The following is a 17,814-nucleotide window of genomic DNA, read 5'->3' as shown; positions in this document are numbered from 1 at the left end:
AATTTCTGCTTTTGCACGAGCTGGCCATTTACTTGAAATGGCAGAGCCTGGCAATATACCTGCAGCCCTGAGTCAATATCGTCTTTTTATATTAGTGGCTCTCTGAAGAGGTTCTCATCTGACTAAATGCGTGAACTCACACAGATTGGTGACTGCTTGCTGGGTTTTGTGATTGTGTATATCTAAAGAAAACCAGATATTAGGGCTCCTTTGATAATGCATTCATGTCACATTTATTTGTATAGTATATTTTACAATACGTGTCATTTCTAGGCAGCTTTAAAGAAAATGCTTCTACCAGTGCTTAAAGGGATAGTTCACCCAAAAATGAAAATATGATGTTTATCTGCTTACCTCCAGGGAATCCAAGATGTAGGTGACTTTGTTTCCTCAGCAGAACACAAACGAAGATTTTTAATGAAAACTGGTGCAGTCTGCCAGCCAAATAATTGAAGTGGATGGGCACCAGACCTTTAAAAGTAAACAAAAACATGCACAGACAAATCCAAATTACACCCTGCGACTCGTGACGATACATTGATGCCCTAAGACACGAAATGATCGGTTTTTGCGAGAAACTGAACAGTATTTATATCATTTTTTACCTTTGATACACAGCCACGTCAATCTGTCCTGAGCACGAGCTCATCATCCGGCTCGAGACATGTGAATGTGCTCTGGCGTAGAATACGCAAACGCCGGAAGCGATCTGTCGCATGTATACAACACTCATTGTTTACACAGTGCACAGAGATTGTGGGTATAGCGGCTATTCAAAATGGTAATTACTTGCGCTTATCCTGATTGTTTAAACCAATTTAAAGCTAAGAGATTATGTTTGCTTGCGCAAACTCATCCGGGACTTTTCACAGATTTCCCCTTCCGGCGTTTACGTATACTATGCCAGAGCGCGTGTACGTGTAATGAACCGGATGAAAAGCTTGTGCTCAGGACAGATGGACGTGGCTGTGTATCAAAGGTGGTAAATGATATGAATACTGTTCAGTTTCTCGCAAAAAACGATCGTTTTGTGTCTTAGGACATCAATGTATCGTCACGAGTCGCAGGGTGTAATTTGGATTTGTCTGTGCATGTTTTTGTTTACTTTTAAAGGTCTGGTGCCCATCCACTCTAATTATAAGGCTGGCAGACTGCACCGGTTTGAGTTAAAAATCTTTGTGTTCTACTGAACAAACAAAGTCACCTACATCTTGGATGCCCTGGGGGTAAGCAGATAAACATCACATTTTCATTTTTGGGTGAACTATCTCTTTAATTTGTAAATGAATAATTGCCGTATTCAAAACAGCAGGCAAAAGGCGTTGTGACCGACACTGACAATACAATTTCAGTTTACCCAGAACATTCAGTAGCTGCGTTTCCATTACAGATCTACGCAAATCTTTGGCGCTGTTTTATAAATGCGTATTTATGACCCTACCATTAACCGATGTTATGCGAATGAAACTTTTTTTTTTTCCTCTCGCGATAATGGCAACGGATTTTTGTGGGATTTTGGCTATATTTAATCGAATGGATCTGTAAATGCGAAAAAAAAAAAAAAACTTTTCCATTGCTGTTTTGCGAAATATTCCTTTTTTGAATTGCCTGAAAAACCACCTCATGTAAGTGTAAAAACTTTTTTGCAATATATGGGAGTTTTTGCGTTTCCATTAGGTGTATTTTCAACTCACAGTTTCAATTTGCGCAATTTAAAGGGTAATGGAAACGCAGCTACTGACGTCACTAAATGGTGATGCAACAACTATAAGAGCATCATTTACAAGTTTCTGCATGGACTGCAGCCTAGGGCACAGGTTTTCAAACCCTTGGTCAAAAATAGGTCACCAGGATGATGAAAAATGTATATTTAAGTTACATTAAAAATAAAATTTGTTGTCATAAAAATTAAATGCAACCATAGTCTATAGACGTTTTTCCTGAACGTGGAAGTAAGTCCGACTCTTAACTGAAAGAATGCTTTGCATTTCCGCTCTCCATTGTTTGTAGTCAAATTAGCACATATTCCGTATATTCTAATGTTAAACATATTAAAATGTTTATATGTGACCCTGGACCACAAAACCAGTCATAAGGTTATATTTTACAAAACTGAGATGTATATATAATATGAAAGCTCAGTAAATAAGCTTTCTATTGATGTATGGTTTGTTAGGATAGGACAATATTTGGCTGAGATACAACTATTTGAAATCAGAAATCTGAGGATGCAAAAAAAATCAAAATCCTGAGAAAATCACCTTTAAAGTTGTCCAAATTAGGTTCTTAACAATGCATATTACTAATCAAAAATTACATTTTGATACATTTATAGTAGGAATTTTACAAAAAATCTTCATGGAACATGATCTTTACTTAATTTCCTAATGATTTTTGGCATGAAAGAAAAATCAATAATTTTGACCCATGCAATGTATTTTTGGCTATTGCTACAAACATACCCCAGCGACTTAAGACTGGTTTTGTGGTCCAGGGTCACATATAGCACAATGCGCCATAGCGCCATCACTTTGCAATGTCGAAATGACCGTCATTTGATGACACGAAGCTGCGGACGTTAGCTACATTAAAAACACATGGACGCTATTTGAATGGGTTCCTATGGAGACCGGAACTGAAAAGCATTCAATCTGACGTTAGAATTCGTAATGGCGGCACTCATCGTTTACTCAGGAAAAAGGTCTATATATGAAAGGTATAAATATGCGAAATATTTCTGACTTAAATAATTAACAGATTTCAAGTTCAAAGAAACCAAGAACCAAGATGATAGAACGTGCATCCTGTTTGTTTGCTTTATTTTACAGAAGCACAAATGTACTGTTTTTACTGTGAGCATGCAAAAATAAAGGTAAACGCTTTGTGGTTTCGAATTATGCCCAAGTCTTATCTGTGTGACCAAAAACAACATGCAACATGCTAGTGACATGCTAATCATGCTAGAAACTTGTTAATCATGCTAACAACATACTAATCATGATAGAAACGTGCTAACTATCTATCAACTTTAAGCTTTTAAAACTACTTTAAACTTCAAACTATTTCAAACTTAAATCTTTTAAACTTTCTGGTCTGGCTTTCTCAAGCCAACTTAAAGTTTGTCTTTAACTTTTTTTATCTGGTTCTAACTTGTAAATCACTGTATAGCCTTGTTGTAATCATTACAAAACAGTTTGTATTCATACAGAAGTAAAGATGTCTCTACCAGTGGCCCTCCCCACAAAACTCATGATCCAGAACGGCTTTTAGCATTGGTAGAATATAAAACGAGTAAAATATATTAATAAAAGCATTTTAGTCAAATACAGTTTGTGCAATATGTCAAACTTTTAACCTACAGGGGGAAAAGATACAGCCAGCAACAACAGTTTAAAAGTAGCCCAATTCCACGGGAAAACCGCAGCCTTGGCAACCCTGGGGCTAACCCTGCTCTGGAGCTATCAGGGTTTAAAGAGACAATAACCCAAGGTTAAACACCATACGAAAAGCCCCAAAACTGGAACTACTATCCATTTCTCAGCGTTCAGGGGTTTAACTGGCAATGCCGCTCATTCAGTCGTCAGGGTTAACTAGCAGAAAACAACATGGCATTAGTTCAGCCAAAATTGAAAATTCAGTCATCATTTACCATTACTTATGAATGACTCCACAGAGGAACTTCTCAGGTTGTATTTATGTTCAGCGCTGGAGGATTTGAAAGTCCTTTAGGGTTTTCTGCACTATTTTTTCTTTTCTGTTTTATACTCACTGACAGAAAAAAAAATTGTAGTTGGCCCTGAGTTAGAATTAATGAATTTTTTGTTCTTAATTAATTTATATATTTTTTCCTGCTTAGCCTAAAGCCAAACTGTCTTGTGGTTAACACGAGGATGTGCAAGCATGTATTAACACAGCGCATGCATAACATGATGCAAGGAAAGTGCAATTAATAAAAATGATACAAGATGTCTTCATGCAGAAGCAAAATTCATAACGGACGCATAACTAATCTAGAAAAGTGTGGGAAAAGGTCTGGTGAGGTACTAATGTCAAGTCAAAACCGTGTTGAACACAATGTGGCAAATTGAAATTGTATGCAATTCATAACTTTTTGAACAATTAATTTAGAAAGTTCAACACAAATCACATTGTGCCTATTTATATGAAATAGGTGTCTCATAAGATCAGGTTGGTTTTGTTTGATTTTGGGGGGAATCTCATCAAACTTTATTTGATTATTAATTTCTCTGCTTATTAGAGAAGCATGAAGTGGTGGCGAATTGTAGTCAGTCAATATTGGACTTTTTATATTTAATATTGGCCAGTAATTGCAGAACAGCTAATAGCAAGTGATATCAGATCTTTTTTTTTTATTTAATTATGTTGTAAGAGTAATTTTCTGTACCAGCATTCCAGAGTATTAAACTTAATCCATCATTTAATTCAATTCAAGTTGATTTGTATAGCGCTTTTCACTATGCAAATCATTGCAAAGCAGCTGTACAGAAAATGTAGGTTTCTACAATATATTTAGTAGCTTACTAGTGGTGACTATGTCTAGATGAACTAACTAGGGCTGTCACTAGATATTATATCAGTTTAAATAATCTTTGTTTTTATTTTTCCAATACATTTCACCAATAAATTTCACCATAAAGTAGACTTAAAGGGATAGTTCGCCCAAAAATGAAAATGTGCTGTTAGCTTAGTCACCCCCAGGCCATCCAAGATGTAGATGTAGGTCCCTCTTTTTTTTTAGTAGAACAGTTAAGAATGTTTTTTAGCTGAAACTGTGGTCCTTGGCAATGGCAACTATGAAGTCAATGGCTGCTGTGATTTTGAGAGTAAAAAAAAAGCATATCAGGCAACACAGAATGAATACTCATGGCTCCTGATGATATATTGAAGTCCTATGAAACGAAACAACCAGTCTGTGCAAGAAACAGAATATTATTTATAGCTTTATTACCTGTAATCCAGAAAACGAGTAAATAAACAACAAATTAGGGGTGCTCCGATCTGGATTTTTGAGGCCGATCACCGATTTCCAATCACAGAAAGCAGTATCTGCTGATCCGGTCACCGATACCAATCTTTTTAAAGAACTTTTTAAATTATTTATAGTGAAACTCTAATCAGGATTTTTAAGCATTTAATCCATTTTTTAAGTTGGGAGGTGGATTTTTTTTAGACATTTTTCAAGAATATATATTTCTCACCTAAATGTTTAATCATGCATTTTTTTTAGAATCGTGCAATTATTGCACAATAGCTTACACGCAGCACAAGCTTGATTTCCACAAACACGTTTATCTTTTATTTTGATTTCAAATCCAAACATTGTAATTGAAAATGCTTTTTCAGCATTGTGATTACTTTTTTACACAGTACAGTAATTTTTCATAGGTGAGTTTAAACACAATAAACATATGCAACACATTATTTACTTCTAGATTTATATATTAATATTTATATGTGACCCTGGACCACAAAACCAGTCTTAAGTCGCTGGGGTATATTTGTAGCAATAGCCAAAAATACATTGTATGGGTCAAAATTATAGATTTTTCTTTTATGCCAAAAATCATTAGGAAATTAAGTAAAGATCATGTTCCATGAAGATTTTTTGTAAAATTCCTACTATAAACCTATCAAAATGTAATTTTTGATTAGTAATATGCATTGTTAAGAACTTAATTTGGACAACTTTAAAGGTGATTTTCTCAGTATTTTGATTTTTTTGCACCCTCAGATTCCAGATTTCAAATAGATGTAACTCGGCCAAATATTGTCCTATCCTAACAAACCATACATCAATATAAAGCTTATTTATTGAGCTTTCATATGATCTATACATCTCAGTTTTGTAAAATTTAACCTTATGACTGGTTTTGTGGTCCAGGGTCACATATGTTCTAGATTTATATATGCTCAAGCAAGTGGCAAAACATTTAAACTGCTTATGTTATCACAAACATCCTAAATAAAAAATGACTATTGACAGAAACAGTCAGTTCTACTGCCTTTTGCATTTAAATCTTTATTACAAGCAATCCTGTTGTTAATAAAGAACTTTGTTTTCCTACCTCCACGCGTGCCATCTATTATTGCCTTGTTTATCTATAAATGCTCTTTTCCTTTAAATCTAGCCAAAAACCCATATGAACACAAGAATTTAATTGTATGCATTTATGGTGTAATAATGACATTTTCGTGTCAATCCTTGTTCATATTTACCGCAAGCAATGCGCTGTCACTTTAATTCTGCAAGCTTTAGATCGGTTTATGAGATCGGCCTTTAGAGACCGCCAATCAAACATCCCAAAGCGATTACCGCCGATCAATCGGAGCACCCCTACAGCAAATTTTCAATTTTGGGTGAACTATCGCTTTAAGTGGAGACTATGGTGCTTGTTGTGGAGCATTGTATCAGCTTGGTGAACATCTTGTATTAATCAGCGTTTGGTTTGTTAGTTAATTCTTTCAATTTTGTTTGGTGTTTCAGGTGTAACAATCGGACACAGTGTGTTGTGATCACTGGCTCGGATGTCTTTCCAGATCCATGTCCTGGGACGTACAAGTACCTTGAGGTCCAGTATGAATGTGTGCCATACAGTAAGTCATCTTACTCATATTCTGAATTACAGCGCATGATACCAAACAATAATAATTGCATTTTTATCTTGTTTAATCTACTGTAAATTGTTTGCAGACTAATAAAAAATGTAATACCTTGGAATTTGCCATGGCACATAATGTTGAAGTTGTTGATTTTTTAAAATAATAATACAAAAACCTCTAAAACCTCATCTGCATATGGCTCAAAGATGAGACGTGCGTCAAGTTAAATTTATATATACATGTATATATGTGTAGAATGTATACATTTCAAATAAAATGTCAAAATATGGGTGAAATAATGTTGCATTATCATTCAGCGTAACAGATATATTAATGTAATGAAAAAGTGATTATACTAAATCTTATTCTGTTAGTGAATTGAAGGACAGTGCTCCTTAAACAGCCTTGTCATCTGATGTTTCTTGTTTTTAAATAGGCCTGACAAGATTTTTTGGCATATGAACTGTTACACCGAATGATATTTTTTCTGTGGTACTAGAAATAATGCTAAAAATAATACTGAATTGATATTATTATAAAGTATTATATAACATTATTATAAATGATTAAACAACATTGTTTTGATGCTCCTTGACCCATGTTTTGATGTTGAGTAAGTAATAGCACCCCACACATAATATACCACTTCAATTAAAAGTACATAGTGACCTTACTAATGGGTTGAGAGTTTTAGCCTATTGTTTTATCCTAATTTCTCTATTCCAAAACATAGTGAGCTGCTCCTCTTAGGAAACATCCTTAATGAAAAGAAATATCTTAAGTTATTCTTTAGCAGTTAACAGTTACCTTGTTGCCAAGAAAGTAACGCTATAACCTAATAAGTGCAAAAGTACAAAAGACAAACCCAATATTACATTTATTTGCTGTTAATATTCCATAGATTCTGACAAACACTTGGCGTGTTAGGAGTGCGATAATGAAGTCTTAAAATACAGTGTATACAGGGAGCAGCTCATTAGGACTTGGAACAGAGCCATTATCTGTTTCAGCGTTTAGCTTCGTGCCGATGTCTCTCCTTCAATGATTAAATGAAAACGTGCTTGCCCTGCGTTTAAGATCTTCAGCTCAGCTTGTGGATTTCTGATTCTTTGTCCAGTTTTGCAGCTAATGGCCGTTGCATCCTTGAGGAATAAAACATTTTGTCATCTCAGTCATTTATTCTACAGATGCTTTGTTTTCTTGTGTTTGTCTCTCTTTTGAAAGCCTCTGTGTTTTTCAGATGGTTGTTGGAGGGACCATATCTATTTTTTATTTTTTTTCAAAGAATGAATGTCTGATATTTCTCTGCATTTTATCTGTACTTTTGTTGGTTGTTACATTAACATTTTCAGCTTCCCAACTTTGGGTTGGACAATGCTTTTCAGCAAGGATGCATTGAATTGATCAAAAGTTACAGTAAATGCATTTATCATGGTAAATAACTCGATTTATCAAAGTATCAAAGCAAATCAGCATATTAGAATGATTTCTGAAGCTTTGTGTGACATTGAAAATTCAGCTTTGATCACAGGAATAAATTACGTTTTACAGTGTATTAATAGAAACGTTAGTAATGCTACATTTTAAACTGTTTTTACTGTATTTTTGATCAAACACATGCAGCCTTTGTGAGACATCTTTCAAAAACATAAAATCTTAGACCTCGAAACTATTTCGCTTTGCTTGGCTTTTCATTTTAATGACTACTTTACAAACCAAGCAGAAGCCTGCTTGCAAGTCAGATTGTTTCTTTGGCAGTGGATTGAATAGATGGCCGTTTCAGCGCTAATCCTTCTCTCTTTCAGGAAAATTAGTGTGCAAACATTCTCACTTAATTAATATTCATGATCCAAGATTGTTTCTATGCCTCTTCCTTCATTCCAGATTTTCAGCATTTTTTGTAATTCACTTAAATTGTCCCAAAAAAGCACATTTCAATAACTATTCATACTGAATTACACTCTTAAAAATAAAGGTGCTTCACGATGCCATAGAAGAACCTTTTTGTCTAAATGGTTCCATAAAGAACCTTTAACATCTGAAGAACCTTTCTGTTTCACAAAAGGTTCTATGTGGCGAAAGAAGGTTCTTGAGATTATAAAAAGGTAAAAGAGATGGTTCTTTAAAGAAACTTTGACTGAATGGTTGTTTGTGGAACCTAAAATGGTTCTTCCATGGCATTGCTGTGAAGAACCTTTTAAAGAGTGCAATATGAGGTAATAAAAATGCAAATATATATTTAATATATACTTGCCTGTATGTGTATTATTTATTTTGTGGCAAGGTATGATTCATAATATAATCTTAGAGAATAAGAGAATATTTTCTGCGTTCTTTGAATGAATGGAAATTAATGTTAATGTCTTTTTAAAAATACCTTTTAATATCTGTCTACCGCTTTATCTTGTCATTTTTCTTTCTCCTGCTCTCTAACCGCTAACTTCTCTCTTTGTTGCTAGGTGTCCACTGATAGCAACATGATTAATTAAACCTTATTCTCAGTAACACAGGTGTTGTCCCTAAGCGTTTTTCTTTGAACATTCTTTTTTTTTTTTCTGCATATGCTTTAAATTTTCCCATTGGATGGTCTCTTCTTTGACGTAAACGTATTGGCCTGTATATGTAAATGTAAGGCTTTTTTTTTGGGGAGGGGGGCTCTTCTAATCTTTTCTCTCCCTTGACGCTCTTTCCATTCTCTTGTTTTTCCACGGCTCAAAATAGAAGTGGAGCAAAAAGGTAAATGACTGCTCTGGCTCTCAGTCCTCAGCTCCTTGTTTTGTGTTGTATGGTTTCGAACCCTTCCCACTGCTCCCCCCCTGCCACCCCATCGCCTACATGATATGGACAAGATTTATTATACCCAAGCCCAGAAAATGTTGGGTTGGAGGTTAAAATGTCAAAATCAACCACTTTTTATACACGTCATTCATAGATATTGAACTTAGATATTGAACTTCTACACTGCAAAAAATGCTTTTCTTACTTAGAGTTTTGTCTTTTTTCCAGCCAAAATATCAAAAAATTCTTAAATCAAGAACGATTTTCTAGACCAGAAAAAAAAGTCAAAATTAAGTGCGTTTTTGCTTGAAACAAGCAAAATAATCTGCCAATGGGGTAAGAATAATAATCTTGTTTTGTGTTTGAAATAAGATTTTTTATTTTGCTTTGACTTGCTTTTTCTGAAAACAAGAAAATAATTTTTACTCGTCTAGAAAATCCTTCTTGATTTGAGAATTTTTAGATATTTTGGCTGGAAACAAGACAAAAAATCTAAGTAAGAAAAGCATTTTTTTGCATTGTATGGTCTATTTGTATAATATCATCCATTTTCCAAGGTGATTCCCTGCAAAGTGTAAACACCGTGGGGTTATCAACACATTACTCTCTGTTTTTAAGTGTCTAGACTAACCCAACTTTGACTCAACCAGTGGTGAGACGAAAGTGGGACCTTTTTGTTTTTAAGACAGGGAAAACCAGTTTTGAAAACCTGTTTGGAAACATTTTTATTGCCGTTCTATTCAGTGCTACAACAATCGCACACTTCACGTTTAAGCGAGATAAGCTCTTTGACAGTTGGTTCACTGCAAAAATTGCTTTTCTTACTTAGATTTTTTGTCTTGCTTCCAGCCAAAATATCTAAAAATTCTTAAATCAAGGAGGATTTTCCAGACCATTAAAAATTGTCTTGTTTTCTAAAAAAAAAAAAAAAACAAAAACATCAAAATTAGGTGCAAAATAATCTGCCAATTTTATTTCAAACAGAAAACAAGATTATTTTTCTTAGCCCATTGGCTAATTATTTAGCTTGTTTCAAGCAAAAACGCACCTAATTTTGACGTTTTTTTTCTGAAAACAAGACAATTTTTAATGGTCTAGAAAATCCTTCTTGATTTAAGAATTTTTAGATATTTTGGCTGGAAACAAGACAAAATAAAAATCTAAGTAAGAAAAGCTTTTTTGCAGCGTTCATGTACAATGAACACTGGCTGGACTTTATTTGGCTTTTTCCTTCAATGGTATTGATGGGAGAGAGAGGCCAACTATCTGTAGCCATCTGCATGTGATATGCTGTTCACCACAGACTTTGCATTTCCAACCGGACCAACAACTAGAGACGGGCGCGTTTGGCAAAGGCCTCGCTCTCGCATTGGTTCCTCAGTGACATGAGCGAAGACTCTTCCCCTTTGGCTGCCATCCTATCTGTCCTGAACAGCATTGTCATCCTGTTCCCTCGACCTTCGTGTCCTTTCCTCCCGCCTCTCATGTGTCGTCGGTTCTTTCCTCAGACATAATCCATGTATGTGTGTTTACTTTCGAAGGTATGGCTTTTGCGACCAATCCGACAATCCCTCCCCATACTGTTGATACGTAGATACTCCCAAATGAATGTTATCTGTCCATTGGCGTTGTATCTCTCATCTTCTTTCATTTACAGGACTTTTTTGCCGTCCTCTTTTTCCCCCCTCTTGTCTGTTCCTCTCAGTTAAACTTGTTTGAGAACAATCTCAGGGAGCAAGGCCACCTCAAAACAGTCTCTCACTTAACCTCTCGTTTTCTTTTGCCTATGCACGCAACACCAGTTTCGACACTGTGGTACATTAGCATCTGAAATCCATGTTTGACTTACACATACCCAAAGAATTGGATCTAAAGTATGCATAGAATTGTGCATTCCTGTTCCTTTTCTAACTCTCGTTCTTGACCTTTCTTCCCAGTTTTTATTTGCCCCGGGACTCTGAAAGCAGTAGGAGATCCTGCCTTTGTCTTTGAGGCTGAGCAGCAGTCTGGAGCTTGGTGCAAAGACCCCCTGCAGGCGGGGGACAAGATCTACTTCATGCCTTGGACTCCCTACCGCACCGACACGCTCATAGAGTACGCCTCACTCGACGACTTGCGAAGCGGCCGACAGACGACTACCTACAAGCTTCCACACCGCGTTGACGGAACCGGGTTTGTGGCCTACGACGGGGCCATCTTCTTCAACAAGGAACGCACGCGTAATATCGTCAAGTTTGACTTGCGGACTCGGATAAAGAGCGGAGAGGCCATAGTCGCCAATGCCAACTACCACGACACCTCGCCGTATCGCTGGGGTGGCAAAACGGACATCGACTTGGCGGTCGACGAACGGGGACTGTGGGTTATCTACGCCACCGAGCAAAACAACGGACGTATTGTTCTCAGCCAACTCAATCCATATACTCTACGCTTTGAGGCCACGTGGGATACCGTCTATGACAAACGTTCAGCCTCCAATGCCTTCATGGTGTGCGGCATACTTCACGTAGTCCGTTCCACCTATGAGGAGAATGAAAGCGAGGCTAGTAAGAGTCAAATTGACTATGTGTATAACACCAAACTGGGGCAAGGGGAGCATGTCAATATCCTCTTCCCGAACCAGTATCAGTACATCGCAGCTGTGGATTACAACCCGAGGGATAACCAGCTATACGTGTGGAATAATTTTTACATTCTACGTTACAATTTGGAGTTCGGCCCACCTGATCCAGACGAAGGTAAGACTCATTATGCTCTTTATAGAGTCTGATTTGTCTGTAGAGTGTAGGCTGTTATGGATGATTTGGTTTTAATTTTGAGTACTGTGGAGGACAGATCTTTGGCAAGAGTCCTCTACACCAAAATGGCTCAAGTGCATGGGATTATTGTTTTGTGTGATTATCGCAGTGAGCCAAGAAAGGCCCTCAATAGCTCGACTCAAGTGGCTGATGAGTCTGTGCAGTCGTGTTCCCCTCTATTACAGCCGTAACCCTGTGAATCTAACCCATCAGCTCAGAATGGGAGCTGCAGGGGGATCTTCACAATTGCCATGTTTCACAAAAGCATCTGAGAAGCCTAGAGAAAAATGGTCTTAACTTGTTCCCACTGGTCTAAATATCAATATATTTAGACAATCCCAATATCATTCAGTGTGTGGTAAAGGGAAATGTATAGCATGTGCATGAAATGTGCTTTTATTATTGGCTGCATTAAGCCTCAAGCAATGACAGCTGAGGTCTCCAGCTCAGCTTTGATTTTGTTAGTATTTCTTCTGAAGAAAGACAGACATGTATAGTGATGAAAGCTAAAATATTAAATGTCATGGATGAATATTTACCGAGTAATCCAATATTTTGTAGAGGGGGGTTAAAATGGCAACTTTCACCTGAGATTCAGAGCCAAATTACAAGGGGTTAAAAATGCCTTTAGAAAAATGGCAGCATCATAATGTCACTTTTAAACAGAGATTGGTATGTCTGTTAGTAAATCTGTTAACTTTAGCCATGTGTGTTGCATTATGTGCCAATGGTGACCATTCAAAAATGGGGAAACGGCACTTTTCACGTTTTTTCTCTGAAGTTTGCATGTTCGTAACTCAATAATTATGAAAGATATATTAATGCCCTTTTAGATATTGGGTCTTAAAAAGCTTTTCATTTGGCATCTTTATTTTTAAGGCCCTATATGGTCCGGTTCTAGTGAAATTTCAAACAAGATACATCTCTAGTTTCAGCATTATTTGTTCTTTCTTAAAAGAAAGTATCATATTTTTGCAAATTGATCCACATTTGGTTTTTGACCACTGAAAATGTATACATTTTAACAATTTACTCCTGGAGCCATATTGAAATGTCAATATCTCTAGAACCGAACCACATAGGGCCTTAAAAATGAAGATGTCAAAAGGAAAGTTTGTTAAGACCCAATATCTAAAACGGCATTAAGATAGCTTTCATACTGCTTGAGTTACTGACATGCAAACTCTGAAGAAAAGCTTGAAAATGGCCTTTTTCTCCATTTTTGAATGGTCACCATTGGCACATAATGCAACAAAGATGGCTAAAGTTAAAAGATTTTACTGCCAGACCTACCAATCCTTGTGTAAGAAAAACATTATGATCCTGCCTTACTAAAGTCATTTTACCCTCTTCTAATTTGGCTCTGAATCTCTGAAAATGGCCATTTTGACCCCTCTCTACAAAATAGTGGATTACTCTGTAAATATTCATCCATGACATTTAATATTTTGGCTTTCATCACTGTACATGTCTATCTTCCTCCAGAAAAACAAAAATATTAGCAGAATCAAGAATTTGAGCCAGGGACCACTGGTTGAGTTGACACAGAATGACCCAGCTATCTATTATGGCCATAACCATGTGAAAATTGCTGCCAAGCGTAGACCTCTACCTACACAGTATGTGATAAGACTAGCATAGACCTCACTATAGAAAAATCCATACTATCAGCTAGCTGCCAACTTGCCATTGGTTTCTCCAGAAATCTGAAGGGGATATTCATTGCATGGCCAAATGCATGTATCATTGCCTTATAACAAGGCTTGAAGAATCACTTGCCATAGAGGAAACGATCAGTCATCAAGAGCCATTAAATGTGATTGTGAGCCATTAGACTACATTCCTCTATTAGCACGAAGAATAATCAAACAGAAAGCCAGTGTTATTATTTTTGTGTGCATGCAAGAGTGTTTCATGTGCAGAAAGGCACATGTGTAAAGAATTATTGTTTTGTAAAACCATGCCTCTTTTTGCAAAGAAAGGCAAGGTGACACTTTATTCTAAAAAATTTACCCAGTCATCAATATTTCCCCCCTCATCCCTCATAGGCTGAAAATCTGGCACAGTGTTATGCGCCATTGCGCACATGAGCAGTGAATGCTGTGAGCACACAATATGTACGAAGAGAAAGCCAGTGAGATCTTGCACATGTAATGGAGTCACAAGAATGCCAAATGATTTTAGTTTGCTCGAAACTGAGTTCACTGTATGTACAATGCTTTTTGCACGCTCAAAATATACCCTTGTGTGTGTGGCACAAAAATAACCCCATAAAAACTATGATAAGTGGTGGCACTGGTTCCTGCTGTGCTTTAGCAGCTCAACCCCTTTTCACTAGGTCTGATTGTTTCCACTTCTGTCTGCTGTCCTCAGCCGTGTGCATGCAAAGGTCGAGCCTTGAAATTCCTGGATCCTTCTTTCCCTCCTGCAAGCCACAATTAAGTCGACACACCAAATTTGCTAAATTTGCAAAATTGGCCCACCATGCATGACAGAGAATGCTTGCATTCAGCCTATTTTCACTCTGGCACTCACATGTAAATGTAATTAATAACTGAATTATCATAATTGCTATTAGTGGATGACCAGGGCAGTGTTTTTTTTGGTTGTTTTTTCCTTACTCCAATTTATTAAGTATGAATTCAAATTTTGGTCACATTTTGCAGGAAATTCCAGGCTTGCTTCATTCATTCTTGCATGTTTACATCATGTCTTTAAACACTTGTCCAGCTGCTATATCCTGTTTGTAGTTGTGGAGTGCTTGTACCTTGTTGCATCATTTATGGTGTTCGAATTCAAACTAGTTAGTGAGCTGGCATTTACCATGGTTATAAACAGCAACCTGCCTTGGCCTCTGGGAAATCACCCATTGTCAAAACAAAGAGACCTTGAGCTGTGAAGAGTCTGGAAGTGAGAGAGACCATGACAATACAAATCTGAACAAAAGAATCAAATATGATACCTGCAGTCGCTGCCAGAAAATATTGGTAACCATGTTGTTTTACGCCAATAATTGACTATCTTCTTTAGAAAGATGATTAAATAATATTTCTACTAATTTGAATTCTACTAATCTTAATTTACTAAATGGTAATCTTTTTAACCCATTTAGTCCCAGCAGTCACAATTGTGACCGTAAAAAAGGTTTTCATTTTGATAGCTCTAAACACTTTACTGAGTGACATTTTAGTGCACTTCTTGTCTCAAGGGTCTCAAGGGTCTCAATGAAATATGTGCAGTTTCACATGATTAGTGCAAACTGTCACATGACCAGAGCAGTTTATTTCCTATTTGCACCATGAGATGATGGCTGCGTCAAAGCTCAAAAACAAGGCTAGAAAAGTATGTTAAGATAAAGATATGACAAAGATTTTTGGTACACATTGTCTCTAAGGTGTCTAGTTTTAATTTGTAAATTCACATATATTCAGTTTTGTTGAGAGTGGTCATAGGATGAGTAAACATGTTGACGGTCACAAATAAATAAATATAAATCCAACGCAGTTGTTAGTGAAGATTGAACTAAAATGTTGCAATGACAAATTATTGCACTAAATCAGAAGTTCTAATGTTACAAATTAGCTACACCATTGATGTTGCAATACTGGTAGCACTGTTATAACAATTTGATGATATATGTTACAATAAAGTAACAATTTTGAAATATGTTGAGGATTATATATTTTTGTCTTTTATCTCAGTATTCCTATCAATGTTGTATAAGGCTTTTTTATGCATAATAGAAACCCTAGAATTGTGATCAAACAGATTAAAATAGCTGGGCTAAGATATATAACCATTTTTATGACTGGAGAAACACATTAATTCAGTATACACATTATCCCACGATTGTGACCGAATATAAAACTAATTTTCACACACTTTTCCACAAAAAAAAAAAAAAAAATTCTGAAAATACTAGTAACACTGATTTGGATATTTTCAAGTCTGGGACAAATTTGGGATCAAACGGATTAATTAATAAAATTATATTTTAGTTTAAATTTGATATCTGAATGTTAAAAAGAATCAGATGTTGAATAAATCAGTTGAATGGATGATTCAATGACTCACTCATAAAGATAGTTGACATTTTTGTTTATTTAATTAATTTTTTTTAATTTATTATCATGCCACAACTGAGCTGCATTAAACAGCTTCTGTAATTGCACCTAAAAGCAGTTTCAAATGCTGCTTCTGTGCCGCCTTTTCAGTACAAAGTTGGTTTTGTTGATGCTGATTTATTAGATTGGTAACGCCCTATGGTTTCTTTTTATTCTAATTGAATTGCATTAAATTAAGAATTTGACAAAAGATGAAGGATACATTTAATAAGTTTAGAAAAAGGCATTTTTATTTATTTATTTTTTTTTTTATTAAACTTAGAATACAAAATCTCGTAGAGGTAACTGCATAGTATCAAACCAAGTACAATAACAGTCAGCATCAAACCGTAAGGGGATTAGGAAAAAGGCATTGTAAAGGTAAAATCGATTTAAGGCAAATTTCTCCCCTTAATGCAAATGTTCATTTCCGTCACTACTGTGGTTATGAAACCAGAGCTTAAACTAGGACATCTGCTGTGTTAATGAAAGTATAATTAGACATTCCTGTTCACAGCTTCACATTAGTGAGCTTGTGCTGAACATACACAAAGCACTTGTTTGTTGCCATTAAACCTTGCCATTCATTTAATGTTAATGTTATATAATATTTCTGCACTAGCTATTATGGTATATTTCAGTTCTCAGTATTGATAGCAATAAAATAATTTTCTTTAAATGAAAATGTAAATAGTGTTTCTTTAGCTGTAATGGAATCTCTGAGCCTGATCTCTGAGCACAGAGATAAAATTAGTTGCTTGCATTAATAATCACAGGGAGCGCGGTGAAGCCCCACAGCAATACCTGCCGCAAAGCATCCGTAGAATTTACACCATCCGAAACTGATGACGCGAGATGCGTCTAAGGGAGCCATTAAATCTCATTACCAGATTTTATGAGCTGCGTATTATGCCTCAACGGTGAGTTGTACTTTAGGTAATTACATGTTAGCACAATTTCCAGCTTTTAAAAGAGTACCAGGGACACCGTTGTGCTCTTTAACTGCCGTAACAACACCCTGAAATGCTACTGCGAGTCGAGGAACAGAGAGTGTTAAATCCTTCCTAATAATCCTCCTTTACAATTCTTATAATTCCACGAGGGCACAGGCCGATACGAAACACGTCTGATTTACAAGGGCATGCGTGTGAAATGAACAGAGTGCAATGAAAAGCCAGAATAGAGGATTTGAGCTTTCCCAAATTTCTCAATATAGACACTAAAACAACACGATTTCTGTCTGCTGTTGTAGGTCAAAATCACCTCCTGCCATTTCATACAAATTTGTATGATAATGTAAGCGAACAGAGGTTATTATTGTTTTTTTTGAGTGTTGAGCTTCTTTATAAGAAATGAAAATGCATCTGAAAATGCAAGACTGTGACAAAATATTGAGCTAAATGAAGAACAAATAGACTTTAGTGACTTTATTTTAACTCATTTATTCTTTTCCAAATCTAAATAGAGCTTATATATATATATATATATATATATATATATATATATATATATAT

At 36.0% G+C, this 17,814-nt stretch overlaps 1 protein-coding gene across 5 annotated transcripts in view; it reads left to right on the top strand.

Annotated features, from left to right (window-relative positions):
* The window catches only part of LOC141345017 (adhesion G protein-coupled receptor L2-like), a 171,921-nt gene that overhangs the window by 66,012 nt on the left and 88,095 nt on the right, over positions 1 to 17,814 (top strand). For all 5 annotated transcript variants that reach the window (XM_073849914.1, XM_073849911.1, XM_073849912.1 and 2 more), the window contains exons 4-5: positions 6,506 to 6,615; positions 11,337 to 12,137. In XM_073849914.1, the coding sequence (XP_073706015.1) occupies positions 6,506 to 6,615; positions 11,337 to 12,137 (911 nt within the window). The remainder of the gene's footprint in view (positions 1 to 6,505; positions 6,616 to 11,336; positions 12,138 to 17,814) is intronic.

This window comes from Garra rufa, chromosome 10 (assembly GCF_049309525.1).
Source record: "Garra rufa chromosome 10, GarRuf1.0, whole genome shotgun sequence".
In the NCBI taxonomy this organism is placed as follows: domain Eukaryota; kingdom Metazoa; phylum Chordata; class Actinopteri; order Cypriniformes; family Cyprinidae; genus Garra; species Garra rufa.
Note: the sequence above shows the minus strand (reverse complement) of the source record. Positions and strands in the feature narration are given on the sequence as shown.